Raw genomic sequence first — 27,304 nt, 5'->3', positions numbered from 1 at the left:
CTGGCATCTGCGCCTGTATCAAGTTTGAATTTTATTGCTACGCCTCTAATGCTGGCTGTTTCGACCCATTTGCTGTCATTTGTGTGGCTTGCTGTCTTTTGATCATTACTATTTATCATGCCAATATACAAGGAGTCCACTTCACTCTCTATGTTGTTTACTGCCTTACTCTTAAAGTTGTCACGTTTAATACTCACTGTGCGACATACTTTGGAGAAGTGATTATTTTTTCCACACTTGTGACACACCACTCCATAAGCTGGGCACTGACGAGGCTCATGCTGTCTCCCACATTTCAGGCAGCTTATTGTTGTTTGTTTTCTTGCATTATTGAACCTGCTGCTTGTTCGCTTGTGCCCCCTCGATTTTTCCACAGCGTCGACTTGAGTATCACGCGTGATAGGGGTCATCTGCATTGCCTGTATTTGTGTCTTGGCGAGTTCTGTTGATCTGCATATGTCAATGGCTCTTTGAAGGGTTAAACCGTTTTCACGGAGCAGTCTTTCTTTCAGACGAGAATCATTAATGCTGAACACTAATTTATCCCTCAGCATATCATCTTCACTTCGGCCAAACTCACAGTCTTTACTTTTCTGACGCAGTTCTGTAATAAATCTGTCCACTGCGGTTCCTGATGACATCGCATGGGACCAGAACAGATGTCTTTCAAACACAACATTCTTCTGTGGGCTACAGTACTCTTTGAATGCCGTGAGAACATCTTCCATCGATTCCTTGTCGTCATCAGATGGAACAATATGAAGCGTGTTATACACTTCTAATGCTTCTTCACCTATAGTATGAAGCAGGATGGCTACTTTAACCTCCTCCTCTTTCTCAGACGCACCTGAAGCAGTCATGTACAGGCGAAAGCGTTGTTCCCATCTGCGCCAGTTCTCAGCGATATTGCCGGTGAGTATCAGCTGCGACGGCGGCTTAAACTGCTCCATCCTTGCACTGTTAGCTGTCCGGTGTTAGCAGAATGCTAATCCTTTTCCGCTCTTTTTTTTTTTTTTTTTTTACACACAGCCCTTTGTTTACTCCGTAACTCCGTCTTCTGACACCATGTTGTGGTCTTATTGTCTGACCAGGTTCGGACCGTGGGTCTCTACATTAAGTTACTGAATGATACACACGGAGACAGGACTGTGGTGACTCGTGCTCTTTTTAATGGCCGGAGACTTTTCACTCCAACAATAACACAGGGAAGGCTAATCTGAGGCTGCGCACATGATGTGCTGCAGTCATAAACAGTCGAGCACCGAGTGCTCGATCAGATGTATCACATCTCTCATCCTTCCTGGGTGCAAAGTGTTTTCCAATTTTCCCGGAACCGTCCGTGCTCTTTTTCAAACGTGGAATAACACAAAATATGTATCATTTTAAAGCTTAGAATCTCAGCTTTTTAAAGAATCTAACCACTTCGATCAACTCTGAACGAGTGCTGACTAGTCTCTCTAAACCGGAGTGTACCGCCCGTGTGCGCCACCCATGGCGCCCCCTAGCTGCGAAAATATTCATTATCATATTTTTCACAAATATTGCCTTGATTCAAACAAAATTGGTGTCATTTGAAACCTTAGAGTCTGAACTTTACAGTGAATGTAGCCTATTTGAAAAACTCCAAAGTATTGCTGAGTTATTTGCTGATAAAGATATAAAAAAAAAATCATAATCTATAAAATACTTTTTTGTACTATGTACTGCAATGTGTCAAAACATCTCACGAAACATTCAAAAATCGTTGAAAATGGCACTTCATTTTTTACAGCATATTCATACAATTAAAATGAGCCCAAAATTAACTTTATCTATTGCTTTTATGACAAGATATTCTTCATGGTGAAACACTATAAAAAATGCCCATGAGGGGGCGTCAAGGTCTCAACAAAAATGCTATCTTGGTTCCAAAGGCTGTAACGTTTGATTACTTTATCCAATCACCACAAAATTTTATCCAGATGCAGCTCATATGTAGAGGGACTTCCCCAAAAAAGAATTTTCCTCCTACCTTATTTCCTTCCTGAGTTATTCCATGTCAAATAAGAAAGATATGCATTATCATTATAAAAATTATATTTATTTTTTGTCTTTTATCAGCAGTTTCTCGGCAGAAGAATGTCCAAATGTAATTTAATTTATATTTTCAAAAAATGTGAAAAGTGTTCTTTCAAACGATACCTACCTTTTGACTCTCCTTGCTATAGTTTTGAAGTTATGAGTCTTTAGTTTTGTGTATGTCACTCAGAAAACTCTTTTTTTTTATTGCTTTCCAAATGTGTGAGGACTAAACAAAAAGGCTACCTTTGTTCCAAATGCTGTAACTTTTGAGTACTTTATGCGATCACCACAAAATTTGATTCAGATGCAGCTCACATTTAGGGGTACTTCCCCAAAAAAGAAAATTTGTGCTACCATATTTCCTCCCCGAGTTATTGCATGTCAAACAAGAGAGATATGCAAAATCATAATAAAAATTATGTTTTTTTTTTGTATTTATCAGCAGTTTCTCGGCAGGAGAATATCCAAATGTAATGTAATTTATATTTTCAAAAAATTTGAAAAGAGTTCTATCAAACGATACCTACCTTTTGACTCTCCTTGTTATAGTTTTGAAGTTATGAGTCTTTACTTTTTTGTGTGTCACTCAGACAAAAAAACTCCAAAAATGGCTCAGGGTTTAAGGGGTTAACTGAAGAAAGTTTTGGCACATCCAACTGTTGACATCATCAGTGCATTGGCACAGGGAGTCAATGGGGCTGAAATCGTTAGGCGATAGGGCTAAGTAGATCTGAGTGTCGTCTGCATAGCTGTGGTAAGCAATTTGGTTCTTTTTCATTATTTGGCTCATTGGGAGCATATACAGGTTGAACAGGAGTGGCGCAAGAATTGAGCCTTGAGGGACTCCACATGTCATGGATATCCACTCAGACTTATGGTCTCCTATACTCAATAACCTCTCCCTCCTAAGTATGACCTAAACCTAAACCAACCATATGTCCAGCCTTTCAAGAAGTATGTTGTGATTGACAGTGTCAAATGCAGCACTGAGGCCGAGTACCAGCACTGATAATTTGCCTGTATCAGTATTTAAGCTAATATCATTTATTATCTTTATGAGCGCTGTCTCTGTGCTGTGGTGTGGTCGGAAACCAGATTGAAAATTGTCAGAATTTGTTCAGCTGATTGAAGACAACTTTTTCAATGATCTTGCCTATGAAAGGAAGATTTGAGATCGGTCTATGGTTGCTTAATATGGTCTTATCCAGATTGCTCTTTTTCAGGAGGGGCTTGACAACTGCAGTTTTAAGGGAGTTTGGAAAACTCCCAGAGAGAAGTGAGGCATTTACCACTTTTAGAAGATCTGCTTCTAAACTGTTTAACACACTTTTGAAAAAGGATGTGGGAAGTGTGTCAAGAGCACAGGTTGACTTTAAAAAAAAAATTTGGGAAGTGTGTCAAGAGCACTGGTTGTTGTTCCCCAAAAATTTTGGGAACATTTTAAAAAAAAAAAATTTGGGAAGTGTGTCAAGAGCACAGGTTGATGTTCCCCAAAAAATTTGGGAACATTTAAAAAAAAAAAAAATTGGGAAGTGTGTCAAGAGCACAGGTTGATGTTCCCAAACGGCTTTTCTTCCCAAAATTTTGCCATCAATTTCTTTGAAATCAGACATAGTAACTACTTTCTCAGGTGGTCTGATCTGTCTGACCCCAGAGCAACTCAAGGATGTGCTGATCACCTTTCTGATATTATTGATTTTCTCAGAGAAGAAAGAAGCAAACTCACTGCACTTGCTGTCTGAGAGCATTTCACTGGGAATCTGGCTTGGGGGGGGGGTTGTCAGTCTCTCTACAGAAGCAAAAAGAGTGTGTGTGTTGTTTAAATTGCTGTTTATAATATTTGAGAAGAAAGTCTGTCTAGCTTTGGCTAGTTCCATATTGAAAGCATGGATGCTGTCTTTGTAGATGTTATAATGGACTACAAGTTTTGTCTTCCGCCACATGTGCTCTGCTTTTCTGCATTGTCTTCTCATATTTTGCACTGCTGTTGAGTTTCTCCGAGGTGCTTTTTGTCTGCCACTCTTCTTCCTGACTTTCACAGGAGCAATATCATCAGTTACACTTTTAACTTTTGAAAAAAAAAAAAAAAAAGAATCAAGGAGAAAGTCAACAGTGTCAGCAGATATGCTTGGTGGTAAAGATATAGCCTTCATAAATAGTACACTAGTGCTCTCATTTAAGCATCTCTTCTTGACAGACACTGATCTAGCTTCAATGGCAGGAGAGATCAATATATCAAAGAAAATACAGAAATGATTGGACAGTGCTACATCCTTAATAACAATCAATGAAATGTTTAGACCCTTACTGATAAGTAAGTCTAGAGTGTGTCCACGATTGTGTGTGGGTCCATGTACATGCTGAGTCAGATCAAAAGTTTTTAAAACTGTTTTGATTTCTTTTGCCATATTGGTTTCTGCATTATCTATGTGAATGTTAAAATCTCCAGCAATGGCAAAACAGTCAAACTCTGAGGTAATTGTTGATAACAGTTCTGTAAAATCGTCAGCAAAGGCTGGAGAGTATTTTGGAGGCCTCTAAATAATGATAAGTAAAATGCGTGGAGCACCTTTTAACATAATACCCAGATATTCGAAAGATGGGTAATTCCCAAATAATATTTGCTTACATTGATAGATATCTTTAAAAAGAGCAGCTAGACCCCCACCTCTCCTACCCGCTCTGCAGACACTCAAGTAAAGTTAGGAGGGGATGTTTCATTGAGGACTGTTGCACTGCAGCTGTCTTCTAGCCAGGTTTCCTTTAGAAGCATAAAATCCAGGTTGTTTGTGGTTAAGTTGTTGACTAGAAGTGAATTATTTTTAAGTGAGCGGATGTTTAAAAGTGCCAACTTAACAGTCTTACTTTTTGTCCCCACATCAATCTTAGTTTGACGTGTAATAGGCACCAGATTATTTGGGTTTGCTGTACGGCTATTAAAGGCCTTAGACTTTCTATCTTGTAATAGAACAGCAATAGAGAAAGATAAAGGCACACTGGGTTCCCGCTTGTTCTGTAAACATCTGAGATACTGAGTTACTGTTATCATAGCGGGGACCCAACACATATCACTGAGAGCATAGTTAACGAAAACTATGACGGAAATTGTTCATTGACGACCTGTTTTTCCCTGACTTAAGGCCCGTTCACACCAAGCACGATAACTATAAAGATAACGATAAAGATAACTATATGCGTCCACACAATCGACCGATAACGGTCTTTTTATTCTAAGTACGCGCGCGCCCGCGCTGCGGTTTCAAAGTAGCAAAAATGGATGACCTGCTAGAATGGATTCTGATTGGCTGTCAGTGTTTTATCATTTGACAGCTGGAAAAAAATCGTTCTGAAAGTGATCCCAACAATATCGTTCGTCATATCGTTATCATTATAGTTGTGGTGTGAACTCTGTTATTCTTTAATATGGAGAACGGTTTTTAGAATTATATCTTTATCGTTATCTTTATAGTTATCGTCCTTGATGTGAACGGGCCTTAAGACAAGACGATGAGAGACGACACCCACGTCATTAAACGATAATTGTGACTATATCAACACATGCAATATCGATGACACAAAAAAGACAAGACTGAAATGTGTTTAAAAAATAAAAACTTGACCAAAACTACTTGTTTTTGTCATATAAATGAGACAACAACACATTGACTGTTTTTACGAGCTTCATGCTTACGGTTGCCAGATTTCAATCGTTTAAACCCCCAGTCAGAGCTTTTCTGTTAAAAGAACACGTTTTTTTCCTGGTCTTTTCAATAGTATCTGGCAACCATGCGCGCACACTCTCTCTACACTGCTGAAAAAGCGCAGATGATCTGAAAACACAGTGCGTCTCGTCGCCATGCCTCCTGGCTGCCTGCACAGTCCCTTCAGACGAAGAAATGGATGACATGTTCTCTAAGCACCCTTTTAAACTTCCTGGTAACACTAGTAGTGACGTCATGGCTGTCGCCGCCGATTAGAGTGATTAAACTTCAGTCATCAGTCACGCTGAGGCGTTCCCCAAAGTGTCTCAGGACTCAGTGTCTTGTTCCCTGTTCTCAGGGAACAAGAGTTACAGTCGTAACCCGAGACGTTTTTGAACGATGGTGCACAGAGAGACGAATCCTTTCGTTCTTATGCTCTGTATCAGATGTTCTCTGCTTTCTGCAGGAACTATTAGATAAAGGTAGAGCCTTTTCAACAGTAAAAGTGCATCTCAGCTTGTCATGTGGGGCTGGATTCAGAAACAATAAGCCAGCACCCCTTAATACAGTAAGACGATTTATGAAGGGGTGAGACGGTTACTTCCGGTCACTAAGTTTCTGATCCCATCCTGGGATTTATCTGTGGTTCTGGACGTGTTCTTCCAGCCCCCTATTGAACCATTAAAGAGTATTGATTTACAGTGTCTTTCTTTAAAGACAGCTTTACTGCTTGCTCTCACTACATCAAAGCGGGTGAGTGAATTACACGCTTTGTCTGTACATTCTCACTGTATGCGGTTTTCAGTGGGTGGATCGAAAGTTACACTGAAAACTAATCCGGAGTTTGTTCCTAAAGTCAATGAGACATCAGAAGCACACCTTTTTCTAGCAGCGGTTAAACTATCTGTGCCCGCACTTACGTGCAGAGGATGAGTTTGTTACGAAAGAGCAGTCCGCTCTTTATCTCTTGTGCTGACAATTATAAGGGGTATAATCTCACTGAGTGGTAAACGCGATTGTAATGTGTTACAAAGACGCAAAAATTTACAATGTTTATCAGGGCTTCGAGCTCACTCCAGGAATGGTTACCTCTTGGGCACTGTTCAGGGGTGTTTCTATATAGGACATTTGGAGCTGGGCATCACCGCAAGCATTTGCAAGATATTATAGACTGGATGTGACTGAGCCATCTCTGGCTCATTCAGTGCTTGGTGTGGGAGCGTTGTGTACATCATAGTACTCCACATGTGTCATTCACTCATATTTTTGTATTTCAGAAAAACACATTGTTGCTTGCTCATTATATCAATATATGCATGCATTATATTATAAATTAATTAAATTAAATTCTAATCGAGCACAGGTTAGTTCAGACAGGCCACGTAGGCATAGGCTGCGATCAGCTGACGCGGTCAGCTGTCAAATTGCTCCAACCACTACCGTTCTCCTATTAGACCGGAAGGATATATATACGCGGCACTTCCGCCTGGGAAATATGCTTAAACTGCTCGCACTGCTTAAACTTTTCGACGGATAGAATGTCCAGGTTCATTTCCGTATACAGTATGCTTCACATATCTAAATGACCTATGAAAAGTTGTGAAATCATGTCATCTGATTTTCACGTATATCCATTTGGTGTCAATGCTGTCAATCACGCCGCGTATCTCCCGCCCTGTGGAGGCATCTCGCGGTCTAAGCGTCTCTGGAAGCTCAGCATTGGATAGCCGAATAACTCTGAGGTAAAGTATCAGCAAACGTTTGTTTTTGACAACTGTTCAAGTTTATTATATATTCGCAATATATTCACAACTGTCATTTACCAGTAAATGGTCTAGACGAAGTAATTGTCACTGTTTATTGTGGAGATGTTAACGCACGGGTCTGTTAACTTAAGCAATACTTTTAAGGTAGTCTAATATTTTTCTGACTAATAAATTACTGACACGGTAAAGGGTAGATTTAAATAAAGTATAACTCATTTTAAATAAAGAAAAACAAAATTTAAATAAAGAAAAAACTAAATTTAAAAAAAGAAAAATTTAATTTAAATAAAGAAAAAACTAAATTTAAATAAAGAAAAATGACATTTAAATAAAGAAAAAACGAAAATTAAATAAAGAAAAAAACGAAATTTAAATAAAGAACAACGAAATTTAAATAAAGAAAAACGAAATTAAGTTAAATTAAAAACGAAATTAATTTAGATTGATAACGGGTAAAAAGGCTAATAGCCTACATGTTGGGTCCGTGTACTTTTTCGTCCATTCATTATTCTATTTCGGAATGAAAGATGAAATGTAAAAAAAAAAAGGTGCAGCTTTTTTCTCTTTTTTTTTGTTTAAAAGAAAAAAACAGAAATGGCTGTATTTTTTTGTACATAGCATAGCCTACTTTGTTATGATTTTAGTATCATAATGATTAATAAATGCACGCACAATTATCCGTGAACTTGATTTGAAGCCTTTCAACTTGTGTGTGCAAAATTCTGAATTAAATGAATGTGCAGCAGTTTGTACAAATAGAGTCTGTAGGTCTACAATGCTGTTGAAAGTATGAAAAGTGAACAGCACGAGTAATAGGATGCACAATTTGAGACGGGTCAGACATGATTTTGACCACTTCATTAAGTTTTGTTTTGTATAAAACCTTTCTTTAAAGTGAATTTCGTTTTGTATAAATTGTATCTTAATTTTAATCAATTTTTCATCAACCATGGATTTAATAAATAAGCAAATACCGGTATATAGCAGACAATATAATCATGAGGCGCCCATTATATGGACGCGCCGGCCCTGGGGTCAGCAATGAGTGAATTGATTCATTGTCCCTTCATAGTTTGCAAGAGACATTTAATAAACTGAGCGTATTTAATAAACTGAGACGATAGGCCAGGGGCGGAGTGGGACCAAAAAATCTACCGGGAAATTTCGTAGACCACCGGCCCTCGGTGGTAAAAAAAAAAAAAAATAAGAAAAATAAAAAAAAAACCTTTGCTAAAAAATATAGCGGTGAATGAGAGAATATTAAATAGATTTTTTTTTGTTCCTCTATAGTTTTTTCACAACTTTCTAAAAGAGTAAAAAAATTGCGAGAGATGGATAACGGCAGTCAGAAGAACTCAGAAGAGAGAAATATATGTCACTTTGTCATCACTCCCACAGACGCAGCATTAGAAACCCTCACAGCAGCATTAACTAGTTTTTTTGTAATTTTATTAAAGGTAATATAATATAAAATAGTGTTATAAATGTAAATACATATTTTTTTAAATTGAAAATATTAAAAAAACTTTCCAGGATTTATGCGGATGATGACCGTTAAAACGTGTCATCATCACCCTGTTGAAAAGGGTCCATGGCATTTTCACGGTGACACGACACCTTGCTCGTTAGCTTCTGCTAGTGTTAACATAATCTGTATACACTTAACATAGCAGCAGCAGCCAAGGGAGGTTACTCGTTTTAAAACTAGGAAATCTGCCACTAGTAGCCTAGATAGTCACTCAATAGTAAACTTTTTATTTGTCTCATATTTACCACAGCTACTTTCAAATTACACAAGCTTTTGGCTGGCTGGCTGCATAGCTGGTGCTAATTCCCATCTGTGCCTAGCTTTGACAACATCTGCTTCAGTTTATTTCACCTGTAGTATCTTTGCTTGTTGATGCCCGGAACATGTCTGTTATTTTGGAGCATTTCACTGCCTCCTCCTCCATAATTTTTTTCCTTTTGAGTCTGACCTTCTCAGCGCCAGATTTTTTAACGCTTGTGCTGAGGGGTGCTAGATCATTGACGGGGGAGCTGCGCAGTTATACAAATAATAATTGAGCAAAACTTGGCCACTAAATATTTAATATTCAATTATTTTAATGATCACAATTAAAGTTTTAATTTTATTAAATTGAACAAGCGCAACATTCAGCATTCAATCAAATATTCTAAAAGATGTAGGCTATTATTAGCCTACTAATAAAGTTATTTCAACATAATATTTCGTTATTTCAACATTTATGTGCGTGCAATAAGCAAGATGTGCATTTGTAAATCCGGTAACGCGTGCATTGATTTTTAGTAATAAATTAGTGTTTTCTGACAGTGTCGGGTGTCGGCTGCAAAGATGAAGTTGACGATCGCCATATATAGTGAACGCGCCTAGAGAAATGCATGATTACGTAATCAGAGAGTAGGCAAGCCTTTTTCTTTTCGTTTTGAATTATTTCGTTTAAAGTTATTTCAAGCTTTGTGTATTTGATGTGTTTCGCATGTCTGTGTGAGGCATACACTGGGTTTCGTTAACTTAGTTCGGATGAGATGCGCTCAGTTAACGTGCAATGCAATTGACCGCGCGGGCGCCTCCATGATTAGGCTATATTGTCTGTTTGTTATATTTGCTTATTATTATTAAAAAATTATTAAAATTAAGATACAATTTATACAAAACGAAATTCACTTTAATGAAAGGTTTTCTACAAAACAAAACTGAATGAAATGGTCAAAATGTCTGTCTGACCCACCCACTCCAAGTCTCTTGATATATAGGCATCATATCTTATTCGTGCTGTTCACTTTTCATAAATAAACATAAATGGAAAAGAAATGACATTATAATATTTTAACAAATATGAAACTAAATGCGCTTATTTAATGGCTACAACAGTAGGCCTACAGACTCTCTATTTGTGCAAATTGCTGCACATTCATTTAATTCTGAATTTTGCACAAGTTGAAAGGCGTTTGTTCAAATCAAGTTCACGGATAATTGTGCGTGCATTTATTAATCATTATGATACTAAAATCATAAAAATGCTATGTACTAAAAATCAGATGAGCCCAGAATATAAACGCAACGTTTAATTACACGTTAAGCAATTTCCTCCCATAGAAAACCATTAGGCCTAAGAACGCTTAATGTAGGCTAGCTTAATGCAGATTAGAATGCCCCCTTATTATGTCGAAATAACGACTTATTATGTCGAAATAACGAGATATTATGTTGAAATAACGTCTTAATACCTCGAAATAACAAGAAATTTTTGCTTCAAAATGTGTTCTTTTTGCTTCAAAATGTGGTTCAGGGCTTCCATAGAATAGCCTACAGCCTGAATATAGCCTAATTGCTTCCAGAAATTATTTTTGGGGGTGCTTTGGTCTTTCTTGGGGGTGCTGAAGCACCTGCTAGCCCCTCCCTAGAGCCGCCCATGCTCAGCGCCACCTTTCAGTTTTCTTTTTTGCCTTTCCATCATTTAACTCACTCTTACGGACGTTAGACTTCCAAGACGTGACGAGGAAAAAGAGGTGTTCGGCGGCTTTTTACATCAAAGGCCGACCCGATTTTGGGAGGGGCCGCTCACTGATCCCCCTATGTTTTTGAAAATCCTATAGACATGGTTGGACCTGCCGAACGGGTTGAGCACTTTTATATACTGTGTTGAGCAGAGAGGCTGCACAGTTTGACCAGCGAGAAGCGGCCGCACATCAGGCCGCCAGACGGGTGTTGCTAAAATAACTCGCAATGTATAACTATTATCAGACCGGCCCTCCGCGGCCTCAAAACACTACCGGCCCACCGGGAAAAGTCCCGACTCTCCCGATTGCCACTCCGCCCCTGCGATAGGCTATTTGATAAACTGAGCGTATTCATCTGTCAATATGAAACGCGACTTGGCCATTCTAATTAATGATCGGAAGAACGCGTATCGACCAACGTTACTGTAAAATATGCACGTATGTCCATTTAAACTCGATTTTGGTCAAATGTGGATTTTATCATTACACTGGCAAGAATATGGCTACATTTAAAGATGCCATACCAAGTATGACAACGCTATGCTCATATGCTTTTAAATTACGGTGTTTTTTTCACTTCCTGAAAAGTAACCGTTTTGGACATACGTGATTTTCATCGGGCAGCGACGATATAATATAATATAATATAATATAATATAATATAATATAATATAATATAATATAATATAATATAATATAATGAAAATGATAAATGATAAATGTGATAGGTTACAGATAGCTTTTTCCAGGTATTATATACTTTTTAGATCTCTGGATCATCTGTAGAGGCTTAACTGTGCTAACTGGAAGGCTAGTTCACAGAATATTACAATAGTCAATAACATCAGTCCAGGGTGAAAACTTTATAGCAGAAATGTTTGAGCGAATGCTTAAACATAAGAATTACATTTTATGAAACCTTTTTAACTTTTATGGAACTTTTAAAAGTTCAAATTTGGATTCAAGACACTCTTGATACTCAGCACTCTTGTGATGCGAATAATAAGGTTTAATGTAATCATACAGATCAGATATTAGTGTTGTACTATTGTATCTTGTTGAAAAATCACACAAAGGCTAATTATTTGCTGAAATAAACAGGTTTATTAAGAAAGGTACTTTTACATTAAACATTCATATTATATGACTTCAGTAAATGCTCCTTTCAAGTGTTAAAGATTCATTCTTCTTTGACCTGGGAAAGAAGGAAGAGTTAAACATTAGTCTTATTAACAAAAATGTTCTTCACTTTACATAATGAAGAGAACACGGATGTGCAAATGTCATACAGGATATGTAACATCAGCAAAATGCAATTATTAGTTCCACTACTACTTCTAAGAGGTAGTTCATATATTTGGATAAACAAGTTGAATAAATAATGCAAAAAAACTCATCTACTTAGTCTAACCTTTCCAGAATCACGGCTCTTTACTCTGAGTTTGTTGACCTGAGACTCAGAAATGTCAGCACGCTCCTCAGCCTCCTCAAGCTCATGCTGCACCTTCCTCAACTTGGACAGGTGAACATTGCCTTGCTCCTCCTAAAAGTTATTTTATATATATATATATATATATATATATATATATATATATATATATATATATATATATATATATATATATATATATATATATATATATATATATATATATATATATATATATGGTTCATGTATCACGTTTCATCAAATTAGCATTCCAATATAAATAATTACAGTGTCAAAATGTTCTATTAGATTTTACATACCGCCTCTTCAGACTGCCTCTTGTAGACTTTGACCTTCAGCTGCAGTTTGTCAACCAAATCCTGGAGTCTGGTGATGTTCTTCTTGTCCTCGTCAGTCTTCAGAAAATACACATTTACAAAATTAAGCATTGATCCTTTACTAAAAATAGGCATTGTCAGTACACTATTATACAGACTCTTTTGTCCGAACAAACTTGTGAGGAATATGGTCATACCTGATAAGTGAGCTCTTTCACTCTCCTCTCATATTTGCGGACACCTTTAACAGCATCAGCTCCACGTCTCTGCTCAGCTTCAACTTCAGCCTCAAGCTCACGGACCTAAAGAACATATTATTTTTATTCAAACAAATCATAATATAACATACTTTACCTTGCCCATATCATAACTATAAAGAGGCTTACTCTGGACTCCAACTTCTGGAGTTGTTTCTTTCCTCCTTTCATGGCCAGATTCTCAGCCTCATCCAGACGGTGCTGCAGGTCCTTCACTGTGACCTCCAGATTCTTCTTCATCCTCTCAAGGTGAGAACTGGTGTCCTGCTCCTTCTTCAGCTCTTCTGCCATCATTGCAGCCTTTTGTATTAATACAGAAAATCATTAGATACACATTTATTACGTAAAATGTATGTAAGCGTCTTATGAAACATTTGGCAGCTACTGTTTCTCACATCAGTGATGGCCTTCTTGGCCTTCTCCTCTGCATTTCTGGCTTCCTGTACAGTGTCATCAACTTCACTCTGGACCTGAACAAGGTCAGCCTCAAGCTTCTTCTTGGTGTTCAGGAGACTTGTGTTCTACAAAATGGAAAGCAACAGTTTGAACATTTTGAATGATGCTCTCAATTTCCTTCATTTCAGGGAAACAATATGCCCTTACCTGAGAGTGGAGCAGCCCAACACGCTCACTGATATCCACCAGCTCTTGTTCAGCCACTTTGCGGCCTCTCTCTGTCTGCTCCAGAGCAGCTCTCAGCTCCTCAATCTCAGACTGCATCAGAGTGTTTCTGCGCTCCACCATGGCCACCTGCTCCTTCATGTCTTCCTGTCCTCTCTGGGCATCATCAAGGTGCAGTTGGGCATCCTGAACATAACAATAGCTGTAGAATGAGCTTTCGATGTGATTTCTGCTTGGCTGTACTTACCATATGTTAGATTATTTTTAAAAAATATGAATGCATCCCAAAGTCAAAAAGAAGAATTCCAATGCATACCTTGAGTTGTCCCTGAACGTTCCTGAGCTGTTTCTGGGCTTCAGCAGCCTGGCGATTGGAGTGGCTCAGCTGAATCTCCATCTCATTAAGGTCTCCCTCCATCTTCTTCTTGATTCTCAGGGCATCATTCCTGCTCCTGACTTCAGAGTCCAGAGTGCCCTGCATGGATTCAATGACTCTCTGGCTGTTCCTCTTGATCTGCTCCATCTCCTCATCCTTCTCTGCAAGCTTCCTGTCAATCTCTCCCTTGATCTGGTTTAGCTCAAGCTGGACACGAAGAATCTTGGACTCCTCATGCTCCAGTGTACCCTATGAAAAATAAAACAACATTTAAATATAAGAATGAAAATACACACAGTGTTGATGAATACAACACTGTATGATGGTTCTAGCAAGAATTCCATATTGATCTCCAGATACTCACTTCAGCCTCTTCCAGGGCGGTCTGAATCTCTGACTTCTCAGTCTCCACTGTCTTCTTGGCCTTTTCCAGCTCATGGATGCTCTTACCAGTCTCACCTAACTGCTCTGTCAGATCTGAAATTTCCTCTATAGAGAGTAAAACATATAATATTTATCATAATGCACACGCATTAATCATATGTGCTTACTTTTTAATGTTCACTGAGAATTAGAACATTTAAAGGGATAGTTCACCCAAAAATGAAAATGTTATCATTAATTAATTATAATTACAAAACCATAAGACTTTCGTTCATCTTTGGAACGCAAATGAAGATCTTTTTGATGAAATTTGAAAGTTTTCTGTCCCTCCATAGACAGCTACATAACTGATTCTTTGACACTTCAAAAAGGTTATAAAGAGATCATAAAACTAATACATGTGAATTGAGCTCTCAGATTTCATAAAAAAGATCTTAATTTGTGTTCCGAAGATGAACAAAAGTCTCACGAGTTTGGAACGACATTAGGGTCAGTAATTAGTAAAAGAATTTTCATTTTGGGTGAACAATCCCTTTAAGTTTTTTTTTTCTAATTTAACGGTTATATTCTTACGCTGCAGATTCTTGTTCTCTCTCTTGAGGGTCTCCAGCTGATCCAGACTCTCCTCATAGGAGTTCTTCATCTTGAACAGTTCAGTGCTGAGTGAACGAGCCTCTTTCTGGGCACCTTCCAGCTCGGCCTGACCTTCCTCATATTTCTGCTTCCATTCTGCCAGGACCTTTGGTGGAGATATTTTAGGATAGAGTTTGTTTAAAAAATGTTGAACAAAGCCCATTCCAGCAATACTTTACAAAGAGAATATAATATGACTAAAACTGTTTACCTTGTCGAAGTTCTTCTGCTTCTTGTCAAGGTTGGCAGCCAAACCATTGGCTCTCTCCACATCGATCATGAGGTCCTCCACCTCACCCTGGAGTCTCTGTTTGGTCTTCTCCAGAGATGCACATTTGGAGTTTACGGCCTCAACTTGTTCCTCTGCCTCTTGCAGACGCTGAGCCAGCTTCTTCCTGTTAAGTAATACACATTTTTAATTCTAATCTATAAAATAGCTGTGAGAGTTAGGAATATTATACAGTAATATACATACTTGGACTCTTCAAGCTCCTCAGTGCGCTGGATGGCATCAGTTTCATATTTGGTTCTCCACTGTGCAACCTCACTGTTGGCCTTTGACATTCCCCGCTGCAGCTCAGCCTTTGCCTCCTGCTCTTCCTCAAACTGCTCACGGAGCAGGTCACAGTCATGACGGGCTGATTGCACAGCATGGGCCAGTGCATTCTTAGCCTAAGGGACAAAGTCGCATAATATTATTGTATTATTGTCTCTACAGTAAAGTAATTTACAAGTATGTGCATGAATTGATTATGCTGTATTACCTTAACCTCCTCTTCAATATGCCTCTTAAGCTCCTCAATTTGCTGAGTGGAAGCTTGTTTGCCTCTGGTGAGCTGAGAAACCAGAGCCTCCTTCTCCTCCAGCTGACGGCCAAACTCACCTGTATAGATTTAGATTCACTGTGTCAGACTTTTTTTTATGTCTCTCTCAGTTTATTTAAAAACAAATAGATGTAAGATTGTATCAGTGTTACAGTCAGCAATTTACAGCTGAACAATCTTAATACACTATTATTTTTGATTAAGTATTATTGATAATTATTGTTAATTATTGTTAATTATTGACATTAATTACTTTTGATATAATATTAATTTGTTCATGAGTTACCATTTTCAGTTTGAAATCTTGCAGTTTGAGTACTGAGATCATTTAACTGACGAATGTTCTCGTCATTCTTGGACTTAATTTCACTAAGTTGGTCCTCAAGTGTGCGGCACATCTTCTCAAGATTGCCCTGCAAATACAAAAGTCATTAGATATTTGAAAGACCTTCGAGACTTGTTGTATGTGACCCGTGCTGGCAAATGAGCACATTTTCAAAAATGAGTTATTGTTATTTACTTTTATTCTTATCAAAAAACCTTCATGTATGATGATGTATGATTTGCTGGAATCAGACAAAAAAGGACTGCGCTACACCTATTTGAAGTCAATAGAGTCAGCGAAGTATATTTTGAGAAAAATCTAGTTAAAGTTTTCTGAAGGATCCAAAACAAAATCACCTTGCAACCATACCTTAAAATCCCTGGTAATACCACCAGATTTGGCACACACCAAATCAAAACCAAATATCTATAGGAAAAATATATATAAAAAAAAATTCCACAATACCACAATTGTTTGATTAACATTAATGAGACAGCAGCCTGTATATTGAGACCTACCGTAGTGTACGTATCTAATATAATGTTACATAGCAGATGTTTTTCCCCAACAGTTAACCAAAAGTTCACTTAAGGCATAACAGATAAGGTTTGCGTGAATATTCGCCAAGACAGATCTTTTGAAATACTGCAATTCTGTGGACATGTGTATATTGGGATTGCGTGCTGTCTGAGAGGCGTCTTTGTGCTTTGTGTTTATCTGTCAGTCAGTGCAAGTAAGATCATTTTGTTTACATCAGCATGAGTTTAAAAATCATATTTCATTGGTTCAGACTTAAGCCATCGAGAATTCGCTATGAATATTAAAACTTGTGCTGAGGGGAAGCACCAGTTGTTGAGAAGCGAGTAAAGAAAAATGGCAATTTTTTAAATTATTAGCAATTATTAGAACAAAGAAAAGATTTAGGAAGGTACACCTCTCAGAAAACGTAAAAATAAAGATCATTTTAGATGTTTAATTACAATTTGGAGCATTGTGATCGCTAGAAGAGGGCTTAATGAACCAATTTTTGTGAATGAAAATGAAATTCGACCAAAATTTACATTTGCCTGTAGCTCATAATTAGCACATGCGTATTCCGACACATTTTGCTAGCATGGGTCACATATATTCTTTAGAATATTTCCCAACCTTTGCTTTGGCAACAGCCTCCATGTTGCTGGAAAGATCATCAATCTCCATTTTGAATTCGCTCTTCTCTTTCTCAAGCTTCTGTTTAACACGCTGCAGGTTGTCGATTTGCTCTCCCAGCTCGGCCACACTGTCTGCCTGCTTCTTGCGGAGGGCAGCAGCAGTAGCTTCATGCTGGAGGGTGGACTCTTCAAGATCACGACGCAGCTTCTGGAATTCAGCTTCACGCTTCTTATTCATCTCGATCTGAGCAGAAGTGGCTCCTCCAGCCTCCTCAAGCCTCTCACTGATCTCCTCAAGTTCCCTGGAGAGATCAGCTCTCTGCTTCTCAACCTTGGCACGAGCAGCGCGCTCAGCCTCGATCTCTTCCTCAAGTTCCTCAATGCGGGCCTATGGTGGTAAGTAGTTAATTCGATTTTTGGTTATCTGTATTTGATCGTAATGATGTAATGTTTGAAAAAAATCTCAAAATACCTGAAGCTCCTTGATTTTCTTTTGGAGTTGAGCACCTAGAGATTGTTCATCTTCAATCTTGCTGAGCAGCTGACCTGTTTCAAAGTCTTTCCTGTTCAACAATAAGTAGATGTAAAAAAAAAAACATAACACAACAATAAAAATGTTCAATGTTTTCAAAGATTTCCTGCTTTAATTACTTTTTTATTTTCTCATCAGATTGTTGCTTGTCATTCTCCAGGTCCATGACGGACTCTTGGGATAATTTCAGGTCTCCTTCAAGCTTTCTCTTGGTTCTCTCCAGGTCCATGCGGAGCTTCTTCTCTTGTTCAAGGGAACCCTCAAGCTACAGGACAATGATATATAAAATATGTTCACAGCAGAAAACAGCTGATTTGATGAATTAATATAATTCATTTACATAATCAACTCACATCATCAACTTGCTGCTCAAGCTTTGTCTTGGATTTGGTCAGGGTGTTGACTTTGTCCTCCTCAGCCTGAAGATCATCCAGTGTCTGCTGATGTGACTCTTGGAGGGCTTTCTTCTCCTTCGTAACCTTAGCAATGCTCTCATCCTGAGCTGCCATTTCCTCAGTCAAGTTCTTGACCTGTAGGATTTTTTGTTCCAAGTAAACTTAAATATTACAATTCATATTCTATATCAATATATAAAATAGAGATTAAATCTAATCTTAAACCAACTCAATCTCTAACCTTATTCTCAGTGGCATGTTTCTCCTTCTCCACTTTAGCCAAGGTGAGCTCCAGGTCATCAATGTCTTTCTTCAGCTCAGAGCACTCATCCTCCAGTTTCCTCTTCTTGGCTGTCAGTTCAGCATTGATTTCTTCCTCATCCTCCAGTCTCTCAGTTGTCTCCTTGAGTTTAGCTTCAAGCTGGATTTTGCTTTTAATCAGACCCTCACACCTCTCCTCAGCATCTGAGAGACCCTCAGATTCCTGTTAGTAAAATAGATTGCTATTTCATTGGAAACAACCTTGCTCATTTTTAATATAGCCAAAATTCAGTTAATTATAAAATATACTCACAGATGCTACTTGCAGCTGCAGATCATTTTTCTCTTGCAACAGTGCTACCATCTTCTCTTCAAGCTCCTTCTTTTTGGCTTCAGCCTTAACCAAAGCCTCTTTGCATTTTGTATAGTCCTCTTTCATGTTTGCCAGCTCCTTCTCAGTCTCTGCACTCTGAAGCAGAGGCTTAATCTTGTAATAAACCTTCATCCATGGCCAGTGTTTGACATTCATGAATGAACGGATGTTGTATTGGATGGTGTAAATCGACTCCCTGTGAATAATTCATCATTAAATGGCATAATCATTATTAAGTTTGCACAGTTATCATTGATGTCATATTTACTCATGACAATAATCACCTCCTCTCCGTCATTTTCACATACTCCCTCCTCATCACGTAGCCACGGCAGAGAGCCTGAGTCATTGTGACCAAAGCAGCCAGTTTCTCATCACGCATCTCCTCAAGAACACCCAAAAGACCAGCTTTGAAGAACACCTGAATTTATGTAAAACAGTAAATCAAAATATATTGGTTTAAACTGTATAAGCTAAATGACCATGATCACTGAATCTTTGAAATTTGTAAAGCTAAATAATGAACCTTTGTATGTCCAAATCTGTAGTCGTCATGATTAATGTCGATGGATCCAAGGAGTTTCTCACTGGCCTTCTTGTTATCCATAAACTGTCCATCTGGGATAACAGCGGCATTCAGCACCTTGTATCTGTGGAAAATATATCAAAATATGATCATTACTTCATATCTTTTAATTAGGAGCCTCCTAGGAAATGTTGTTTACATGTGGTCCCATTTACCTCTGCTTAAAGTCACCATATTGGATTCTGCTGGGGAAGCCCTTTGTGCAGATTCTGATGCCCTCCAGAACACCGTTACACCTCAGCTGGTGGATAACCAAGAAGTTCTCCATGAGACCTAAAACGAACAGTTTACACCATGAACTTCATCATATATATTTAGAACCAAAATATCTGTACGTTTTTTTTTTTATATATATATACTTTACCTGGAGTCTTGGACTCATTGGGAATCAGGCAACGCACAAAGTGAGGGTGGGTGGCCCTCAAGTTGGTCATGAGTTTGCCCAAGTTCTCCTGTGGAGAATAGAAAAAGTTTGGCATGCTTTGTATTTCTTTATTTTCTTTTTTTCTAAAATAAAGCAATATTGCTGTGATGTCATCTCTATACATACCCTGAACTGGGAGGACACAGTCTGCATGGAGCCACCCTTCTTCTTGCCTCCCTTTTTAGTAGTATCTATTGAGATAAAAATGCAAAGGAACATGTATAAATGCAAAAACAAGAAAGTTAGTTAAAAACTGAATCAAAGTTTTGTTAAATAGATTTTTCTTTACCCTCAACAACAGGTGGGTAGAGAGTAGCCAGCAGTTTGACAGAAGACTTCTGGTACAGCAGCAGAACAGAATCATTCAGTGGATCCTTGTTCTTGTCCAGCCAGCCAGTGACATTGTAGTCCACAGTTCCAGCGTAGTGAACCAGGGAGAAGTGGGCTTCAGCCTTGCCTTTGGCAGGCTTTGGTTTCTCGAAAGCTTTGTTCTTGCCAAGATGCTGATCATATAGCTTGTTCTTGAAGGAAGCATCTGAAGCCTTGGGGAACATGCACTCCTCTTCAAGGATGGAGAAGATACCCATGGGCTGTTTATAAAAGAATGTTGTTTATTATCAAAAATTTGAGATTTGGAGAATAGGATCAATGGAAATTAATAAATTCATAAACCATTGATAACCTTCTCAATGAGCTCAATGCAAGAAGCCAAGTCCATGCCGAAGTCAATGAACTCCCAAACAATGCCCTCCTTCTTGTACTCCTCTTGCTCCAGCACAAACATGGTGTGGTTGAAAAACTGTTGCAGTTTCTCATTGGTGAAGTTGATGCACAGCTGCTCCATGCTGTTGTACTGGAGGGCAAAAAATGACAGAAACATTTACTACCTTCTGAATATTTTGACATAAAAAGAGATAAAAGAATCATTCTTACATCAAAGATCTCAAAGCCAGCAATATCCAGCACGCCAATGTAGAAATTTCTTTGTTGTTTTGTGTCCAACATCTGGTTGATACGAATGACCATCCACAAGAACATCCTCTCATAGATAGATTTGGCCAAGGCGCTAACAGAGTTGTACACCTGTAAGTAGAATAGAGTGGATATTTTATTCTGCTTCTGCAGTAATTAGCCAGAATTTTAGGTTAAACACATGGCATGCTGGAAATGTTACTATACCTGTTGCACGGTCTGGCCTTTGGTCACATACTCATTTCCGACCTTGACTCTGGGGTAGCACAAACCCTTCAGCATTTCAGCAGAGTTCAAACCCAGAAGGTAGGCGATTTTGTCAGCCTCTGTTAAATACATTTTAAAATAAATTATCTTTGCTCTATAGAGTCGTTTGTGTAAAATTATAATAAATCAGGCACTAGGTACTTTCCCTTTTATTTTTAGATTTATTTATATGCATGCAACTTCTAGTTTATATTTACACTAAACATTGTATACACAGTTTCTGTTATCAGCAAAGTCAGTGCAATGGTTACTATTTCAAAGCCCAGGATAACACAAGTCTCACCCTCTGTGCCATCAGGCTCAGCCTGCTCCTCACGCTGCTTCTGCTTGAACTTCATGTTGCCATGATGCAGCACAGCTCCAGTGAACTTGTAGATGCCCATTTTCTCCTCACTTGTGAAACCAAGAATGTCAATAGCGTCCTGTAAATTACAGAGAATAATAAAATATATGATTTGCCATATTTAAATAGAATATGTCAATATTCAAATAGCAATGACTCACATCAGTAGCATCCAGCTCAACTTTATCATCAATGCTGGCCACTGTGATCTGACCCTGACTGCACATGGGGAAGTCATAGGGGTTGGTGGTGATGAGCGACATTTCTGTAAAATACACAGCATTAATGAAAGAGCATCTTACAATATTATCTGAAACACTGAATGAATGAAATATGTGCACCTACCAACAATCTCAGGCTTATGGTTGGTCATCATCTGGAAGAAGATGTGGTAGCCTCTCTCATCTGGAAGCTGGAATGACACTCTAGACTTCTCCAGCAGATCTGTTGAGAGAATGTACTTGAGTCACAGTCATCTGAAGAGTGACAGACAAAGACAACTGTTCAGGATGGATCAATGAAATCATGTCCACCTACATGTCTCAATGTCAGCACTAGCCAGTTTTCCAGTGGTGCCGAAATGAATTCTGATGAATTTACCCTGTTTAAATCATAATAGCATAATACATAATAAGTATTATAATCTCTTTATAGAAAACTCTGTACAGTAAAATTGAACACAACTGACCATCTGTACTGTAAATAAACAGTGGTTAACTTACAAAACGAGAGGAGTTGTCATTTCTCACAGTCTTGGCATTACCATAAGACTCAAGCAGAGGGTTGGCAGCAATGATCTGGTCCTCAAGAGAGCCCTGTAATGTTTGAAGGGTTTTCATTTATTTTCAATTGTTTTTCTATTTCATGACTAAACACAATTTATAGGCATTTCACAAATTCACATATTGTATAGTTTGTGAGATGAGTGTAAATCATCATCTTTTAAAATAATATGACTAGTTTTATATCTCGTACCTTTATTTTACTGGCCTCTTTCTTGACACCTGACACTGCAACTGTGGCAAAGTACTGGATGACACGTTTTGTGTTCACAGTCTTTCCAGCACCAGATTCTCCACTGGTTTATAAGAGATTAGAAGACAGAAGATTGAAAGACATGTAGACTTTTCAAAGTATATTCAATCTTTGTTCAGTCTTAAATTCTATTTTGTAAATATCTCCATAAATTTTCCATCTATGTTATACTTTTCATTTTTGTCATGGTCTGAAATTAAATTAAAATACTTACGTAATTAGGACAGACTGGTTTTCTCTATCTGTTGATTGAAATTTGTAAAATATCCGATAAATATTTATTATATTAACAGCAACATCTACTGCATCTTAATGAATTCTATAGCATTCAATTCCATAATGTCTTACCACACTGCATGAACTGATATGCGTTGTCAGAGACAGAGAAGATGTGGGGTGGGGCCTCCATACGCTTTTTGCCTCTGTAGGCAGACACCACTTCTGCATCATACACTGGGAGCCACTTGTAAGGGTTCACAGTTGCGCAGAAGAGTCCAGAGTAAGTCTGAAATGAGCAGAGACGTGGTCAGATTGCAACAACACAGAAAAAATTAAGTTAAATGCTTTATATGTCATTTCAGAACTTACGTAGATCATCCATGCAGCATAACGCTCTTTGAGGTTATACAGCACAGAGGCTTCATTGAGATGGGTCATCATGGCCATGTCCTCAATCTTGTCATACTTGGGAGGATTCATTGGGTAGACATCTTCTTCCTTAGCAACTCTCTCCTATAAATTTGATAAATTAGATATTAGATATAAAAGAAAACAATGTAATAAGTAATTTAATGAGCATCTACATGAAATGGAAATTCAAATTTACCTCCTTAGTGTCAAGCAAAACAACTGTGACTTTGCCACCCTCTTTGCTCTTGATTGTTCCCTTGAGGTACAACTCTTTGACATCAGCCACATAGCAGGCAGCCTTGGCATCAAACGGTTTGGCCTGAGCCTCCATTCTCTCCCTCTCAGGCTTACGAAGGTAAATGGCAGCTTTGCCATAAGCGGCCATCTCCGCGTCTGTACTCATGGTGGCGGCTTACTAAAGAGAGACTTATCCATTACAAATTTCATAAATATTCAACAAAGGCAAGACACAAAAAATATCAAAAACATGAATTGTGTTAGGAAAGAGGCATATTCCTAAATGTAGGCTTACACATGAATACAGACACATAAAACAATACTACATTTAGATAGAAAGCAAGAAGCAGGTAAGGGGCCCATTAATGGCAAATATATCGATTAAATATGTCTTTCTGGTGATGAAATTGAAATGCTGGTGTCAGGGGATGGCACATACAGTACAATATGACTTGTGGCATATATGAAGTTTCAGGACAATACAGAGATTTTCACTGCCGACTATGAGTCTCACTTGTGGTCTCTCTGCCTGAGTGCATCCTCCTGCTACGAGTATGTATGAAACAGACAAATATTTCCTGACAAATATTAAGAAATTTCAGTCACAGATTTGGTTTCATTATATTAACTTTTCTAATGATTTATATTTATGCAAATCTCATGATGGATTATGATAGCAACACTGCATCCCAAGTTTGAATTTAATCAGACCATCAGTTCTGTAGTTTGAACCAATATCATGTTTTGCTCTATTATAGCATCATCAATTGGCCCTTTCCTGCTTCTGTTCTGTTTCCTCAGACTGAGTCTGCACATAAATGTGTCAAATGTCCTCTGCATTTGGGCCAAATTTGTATAACTTTCCCACAAGGGGTTCTATGGGCTCTCATAGACTCAAAAGTGGAAGAAGAAAAACAGAATACAATACAACACAATAAAAGCGAATACAATAGGTGGTATATTTGAGACAAAAAATAAAGGGTCAATGGGACCCCTTCCTTAAATTCATCTTACTAATACATTTTAAACACATTTCTTTGTAAATAAATTACAGGTTTTTAAAAACAGCATGCTTCACCAGTTTTCGTCTATAATACAGACTATAACAACTGTTTTCCTCTACCCTAATCCACACACTGAATCATAAACTCACTTGCCTTTTGTCCTTGAGACCAGATGAAATGTTCACTACCCTTGGATTTAAAAAAAAATAATCAATTTATTACAATGTATTAATATAAATAAAAACACAATTACTTTGAGTACAGACGCATAAGTGATGATGTTAAATTCCTTTCAGTCACAGTCAGCACAGGCTCTTACCACTTGATGGAACTTCTGAGGTCTTCTCTGCATCTCTTCTGGTCTACCCTCTTGGCTTTTATAGAAGTTGATCATGCACACTAAGCAGAATCTATACATGGGCAGCCTCATATATTTTGATATATGATGCGCTTTCTTGACCCGTTTTTTTGACCCATGAGCTTTCTTGACACAAGAAATGTATGGACAGACTAGCAGACATCCTACCTAATGAAATCAGTTATAAGTCAAACCTTTATTGCTTCAAAATATATAGGTCACAGCTTCCATCTCAAAGTGCATGTGTATTATAATTATTTATTTTTAGTCTATTAATATCTTACTTTGACATATGACACACACTGGAGTAAATAAATCCTTTTTTGTGACGAGGGCACATTCAGCCACCCGTCCCCCTCCCCTCCCCCTGCCCATTTTTTGAATCAGAAAACATTTCACCCTTTCACCCATGGAAGTTCTTGAAGAAGGCTAATATGGCAGCAATTGGGCTAAACAATAAAATATGTTACAGACCTGACAAGACATATTGTTCAAAAATATAGAAAAACACTGTAAAATATGTCTAATACAGTGAAAACACACAACAAGTGTCAGTTTTTCTTTGTAGAAGAAAGCCAGTACTGTGATAAAAATGGCACATTCCCATCCTGCAAAAATCCCTTTGTTATAATTTCTGCAAATATCCAAAGATTGTAGACATTTATTGGTCTTCAACAGCTACAGTTTAAGCCTCAGCCACATGGAGACTAAAATGATTCAAAACCACGTTCACCCTTGAGTGGTCAAAGCCAGCAAACAATGCTAATTACCTGTAAATAGAATATCTTGTCTGTTGTCTCTTATATCTCTTGTTGTACGTCACTAGATGTTCAGTTTTTGTAAAAATTTTGTAAATGCAGTTGTCACTACCTTAAATTACTAAACTGTGTGTGTACAGAACAGAATTAAGCACTAAAAGGTGAACTGACAGCTGAATTTAGCTCCAGTGCTTACGTGGCCTTAGAGCTTCCTTCTAGAGGTTTAAAGCTACATCCACCAAACTCGGCTCAGACCTTCAGACTGTTCTGACTTGGGTTGCTATATCTTTTCTAACTTAATGGACTTTCGGTTTTCCAAAAAAGATGATCAATACTCAGAAAAACCCCATAGACTTACATTGATGGAATGTTCAAGTGAACCATGGCTGATAAAATTATAATTTAAACACCCAGAAGCCCACCAGACTCAATTAAAAGTACCAAGGGTCAGAGGGTGACCACAACCATCCTCTCACTGGCAACACTCTTTGCCTTCCTCTGTGACTACTAATTACATAGCTCTGGCATGAAAGTCTGAATGGTACAGGCTGATAGATCTTTAACTTATTGGTAGCAATCATGTTGTTATTTACATAGCACAGCTGATTGGTTGATGTTGCATCAGCGGCCAATGAGCTTGGATTGCTGCTCAAACATTAAAATAGTTCGCACTGTTTGCTGTTACAGTCTGCAGTGCACTTTCAGAACCCTCCCCCCTCCCTAGCTTCGCCTGTATAAATCTGCTACAGGGTTAATTCGTGTATTTTACGTGTGCAGCAGCAGAAGCATGTATAAACATGCTCACATAAACATCTGTGAAGGTGTTCGCAGTAGCAAGTCTCGGTACTTGCTCTGCAGCAGCAGCAGCAGCGTAGCAGATCCAGAGCTGCCAACTCTCACGCATTCACAGTGAGACTCACGCAATTGACACTTTTCACACGCTCTCACACCAGGGGCGTTTCTAGGTTTTAAAAACATCAGGGGCTGAGCCCGAAACATCAGGGGCTGGGGTGGGTAATAAGATAACATGATTTGATACAGAAAATAATGTATATTTTAGGCCTATATGCAGGGGGCAGACTGGTTAAAAAATTCAGTCCTGGCACTGTAGCCACACCAGCCCATATTACCACACAGACACACATATTCAAATGTAAGGTAGTTAGGGGGGTTCAGGGGCATGCTCCCCCGATTATAGGGCTGGGCAAAAAAATCGATTTTTCGATTAATCGTTTTTTAAAATGTGGTCGATTCAAAATCGATTCTCAAACGCCACGAATCGATTTTTTTCCATATTTATTTATCTATTACCCAAAAGCCAGTATTAGTTTTCCTCCACTGTTCATAGGCTTGCAAACTCCATTTTATAGCTAATGCTGTGAGATTTTATGTTTGTTTTATCTTAATCATAAAATAACCTCAACTAGTGCTGCACAATTTATCATATCGCAATCGCGATGTCAAGCCTACGCAATGACGTGAATGTCCTGTGACACACAGAAAGACTCGCGCTGATATCGTGCGTGCGCACAAGACAGACCAGAATATACAGTTCTCTTTCGTGCTAGAACGAACAATAACACACACAATTATGCCAAAATGTTTTTTTGTCGAGTATCTTCATAACATAAGAGCAGTCTTATGATGAACGTGAATGATGAGGCGCGTGTGAGATCCGCGTCTCTGTTAGCAGCGGTTGGTCTCTTAAAGGGACAGTACACAGTAGCCACTAATTATCTCT

At 38.2% G+C, this 27,304-nt stretch overlaps 1 protein-coding gene across 1 annotated transcript; it reads right to left on the bottom strand.

Annotated features, from left to right (window-relative positions):
- Positions 1-12,131: 12,131 nt before the first annotated feature.
- Positions 12,132-24,841, bottom strand: LOC308691345 (myosin heavy chain, fast skeletal muscle-like; the record flags this gene model as incomplete). The annotated part of the gene is made up of 41 exons (XM_081366422.1): positions 12,132-12,245; positions 12,462-12,593; positions 12,800-12,895; positions 13,015-13,119; positions 13,204-13,374; positions 13,470-13,595; positions 13,678-13,881; positions 14,012-14,320; positions 14,436-14,560; positions 15,029-15,194; positions 15,300-15,483; positions 15,564-15,760; positions 15,853-15,971; positions 16,199-16,325; positions 17,387-17,776; positions 17,861-17,951; positions 18,040-18,185; positions 18,274-18,450; positions 18,557-18,799; positions 18,890-19,145; positions 19,234-19,370; positions 19,476-19,599; positions 19,691-19,808; positions 19,900-19,987; positions 20,086-20,150; positions 20,249-20,549; positions 20,642-20,812; positions 20,893-21,042; positions 21,139-21,257; positions 21,482-21,620; positions 21,703-21,806; positions 21,887-21,985; positions 22,079-22,142; positions 22,264-22,356; positions 22,517-22,619; positions 22,791-22,818; positions 22,925-23,081; positions 23,165-23,308; positions 23,403-23,617; positions 24,597-24,636; positions 24,767-24,841. 41 exons carry the CDS (start codon positions 24,839-24,841, stop codon positions 12,231-12,233), a joined length of 5,913 nt encoding a protein of 1,970 aa, XP_081222548.1. The 3' UTR covers positions 12,132-12,230.
- Positions 24,842-27,304: the final 2,463 nt, after the last annotated feature.

This window comes from Scardinius erythrophthalmus (assembly GCF_964197995.2).
Source record: "Scardinius erythrophthalmus genome assembly, chromosome: 5".
Lineage (NCBI taxonomy): Eukaryota > Metazoa > Chordata > Actinopteri > Cypriniformes > Leuciscidae > Scardinius > Scardinius erythrophthalmus.
Note: the sequence above shows the minus strand (reverse complement) of the source record. Positions and strands in the feature narration are given on the sequence as shown.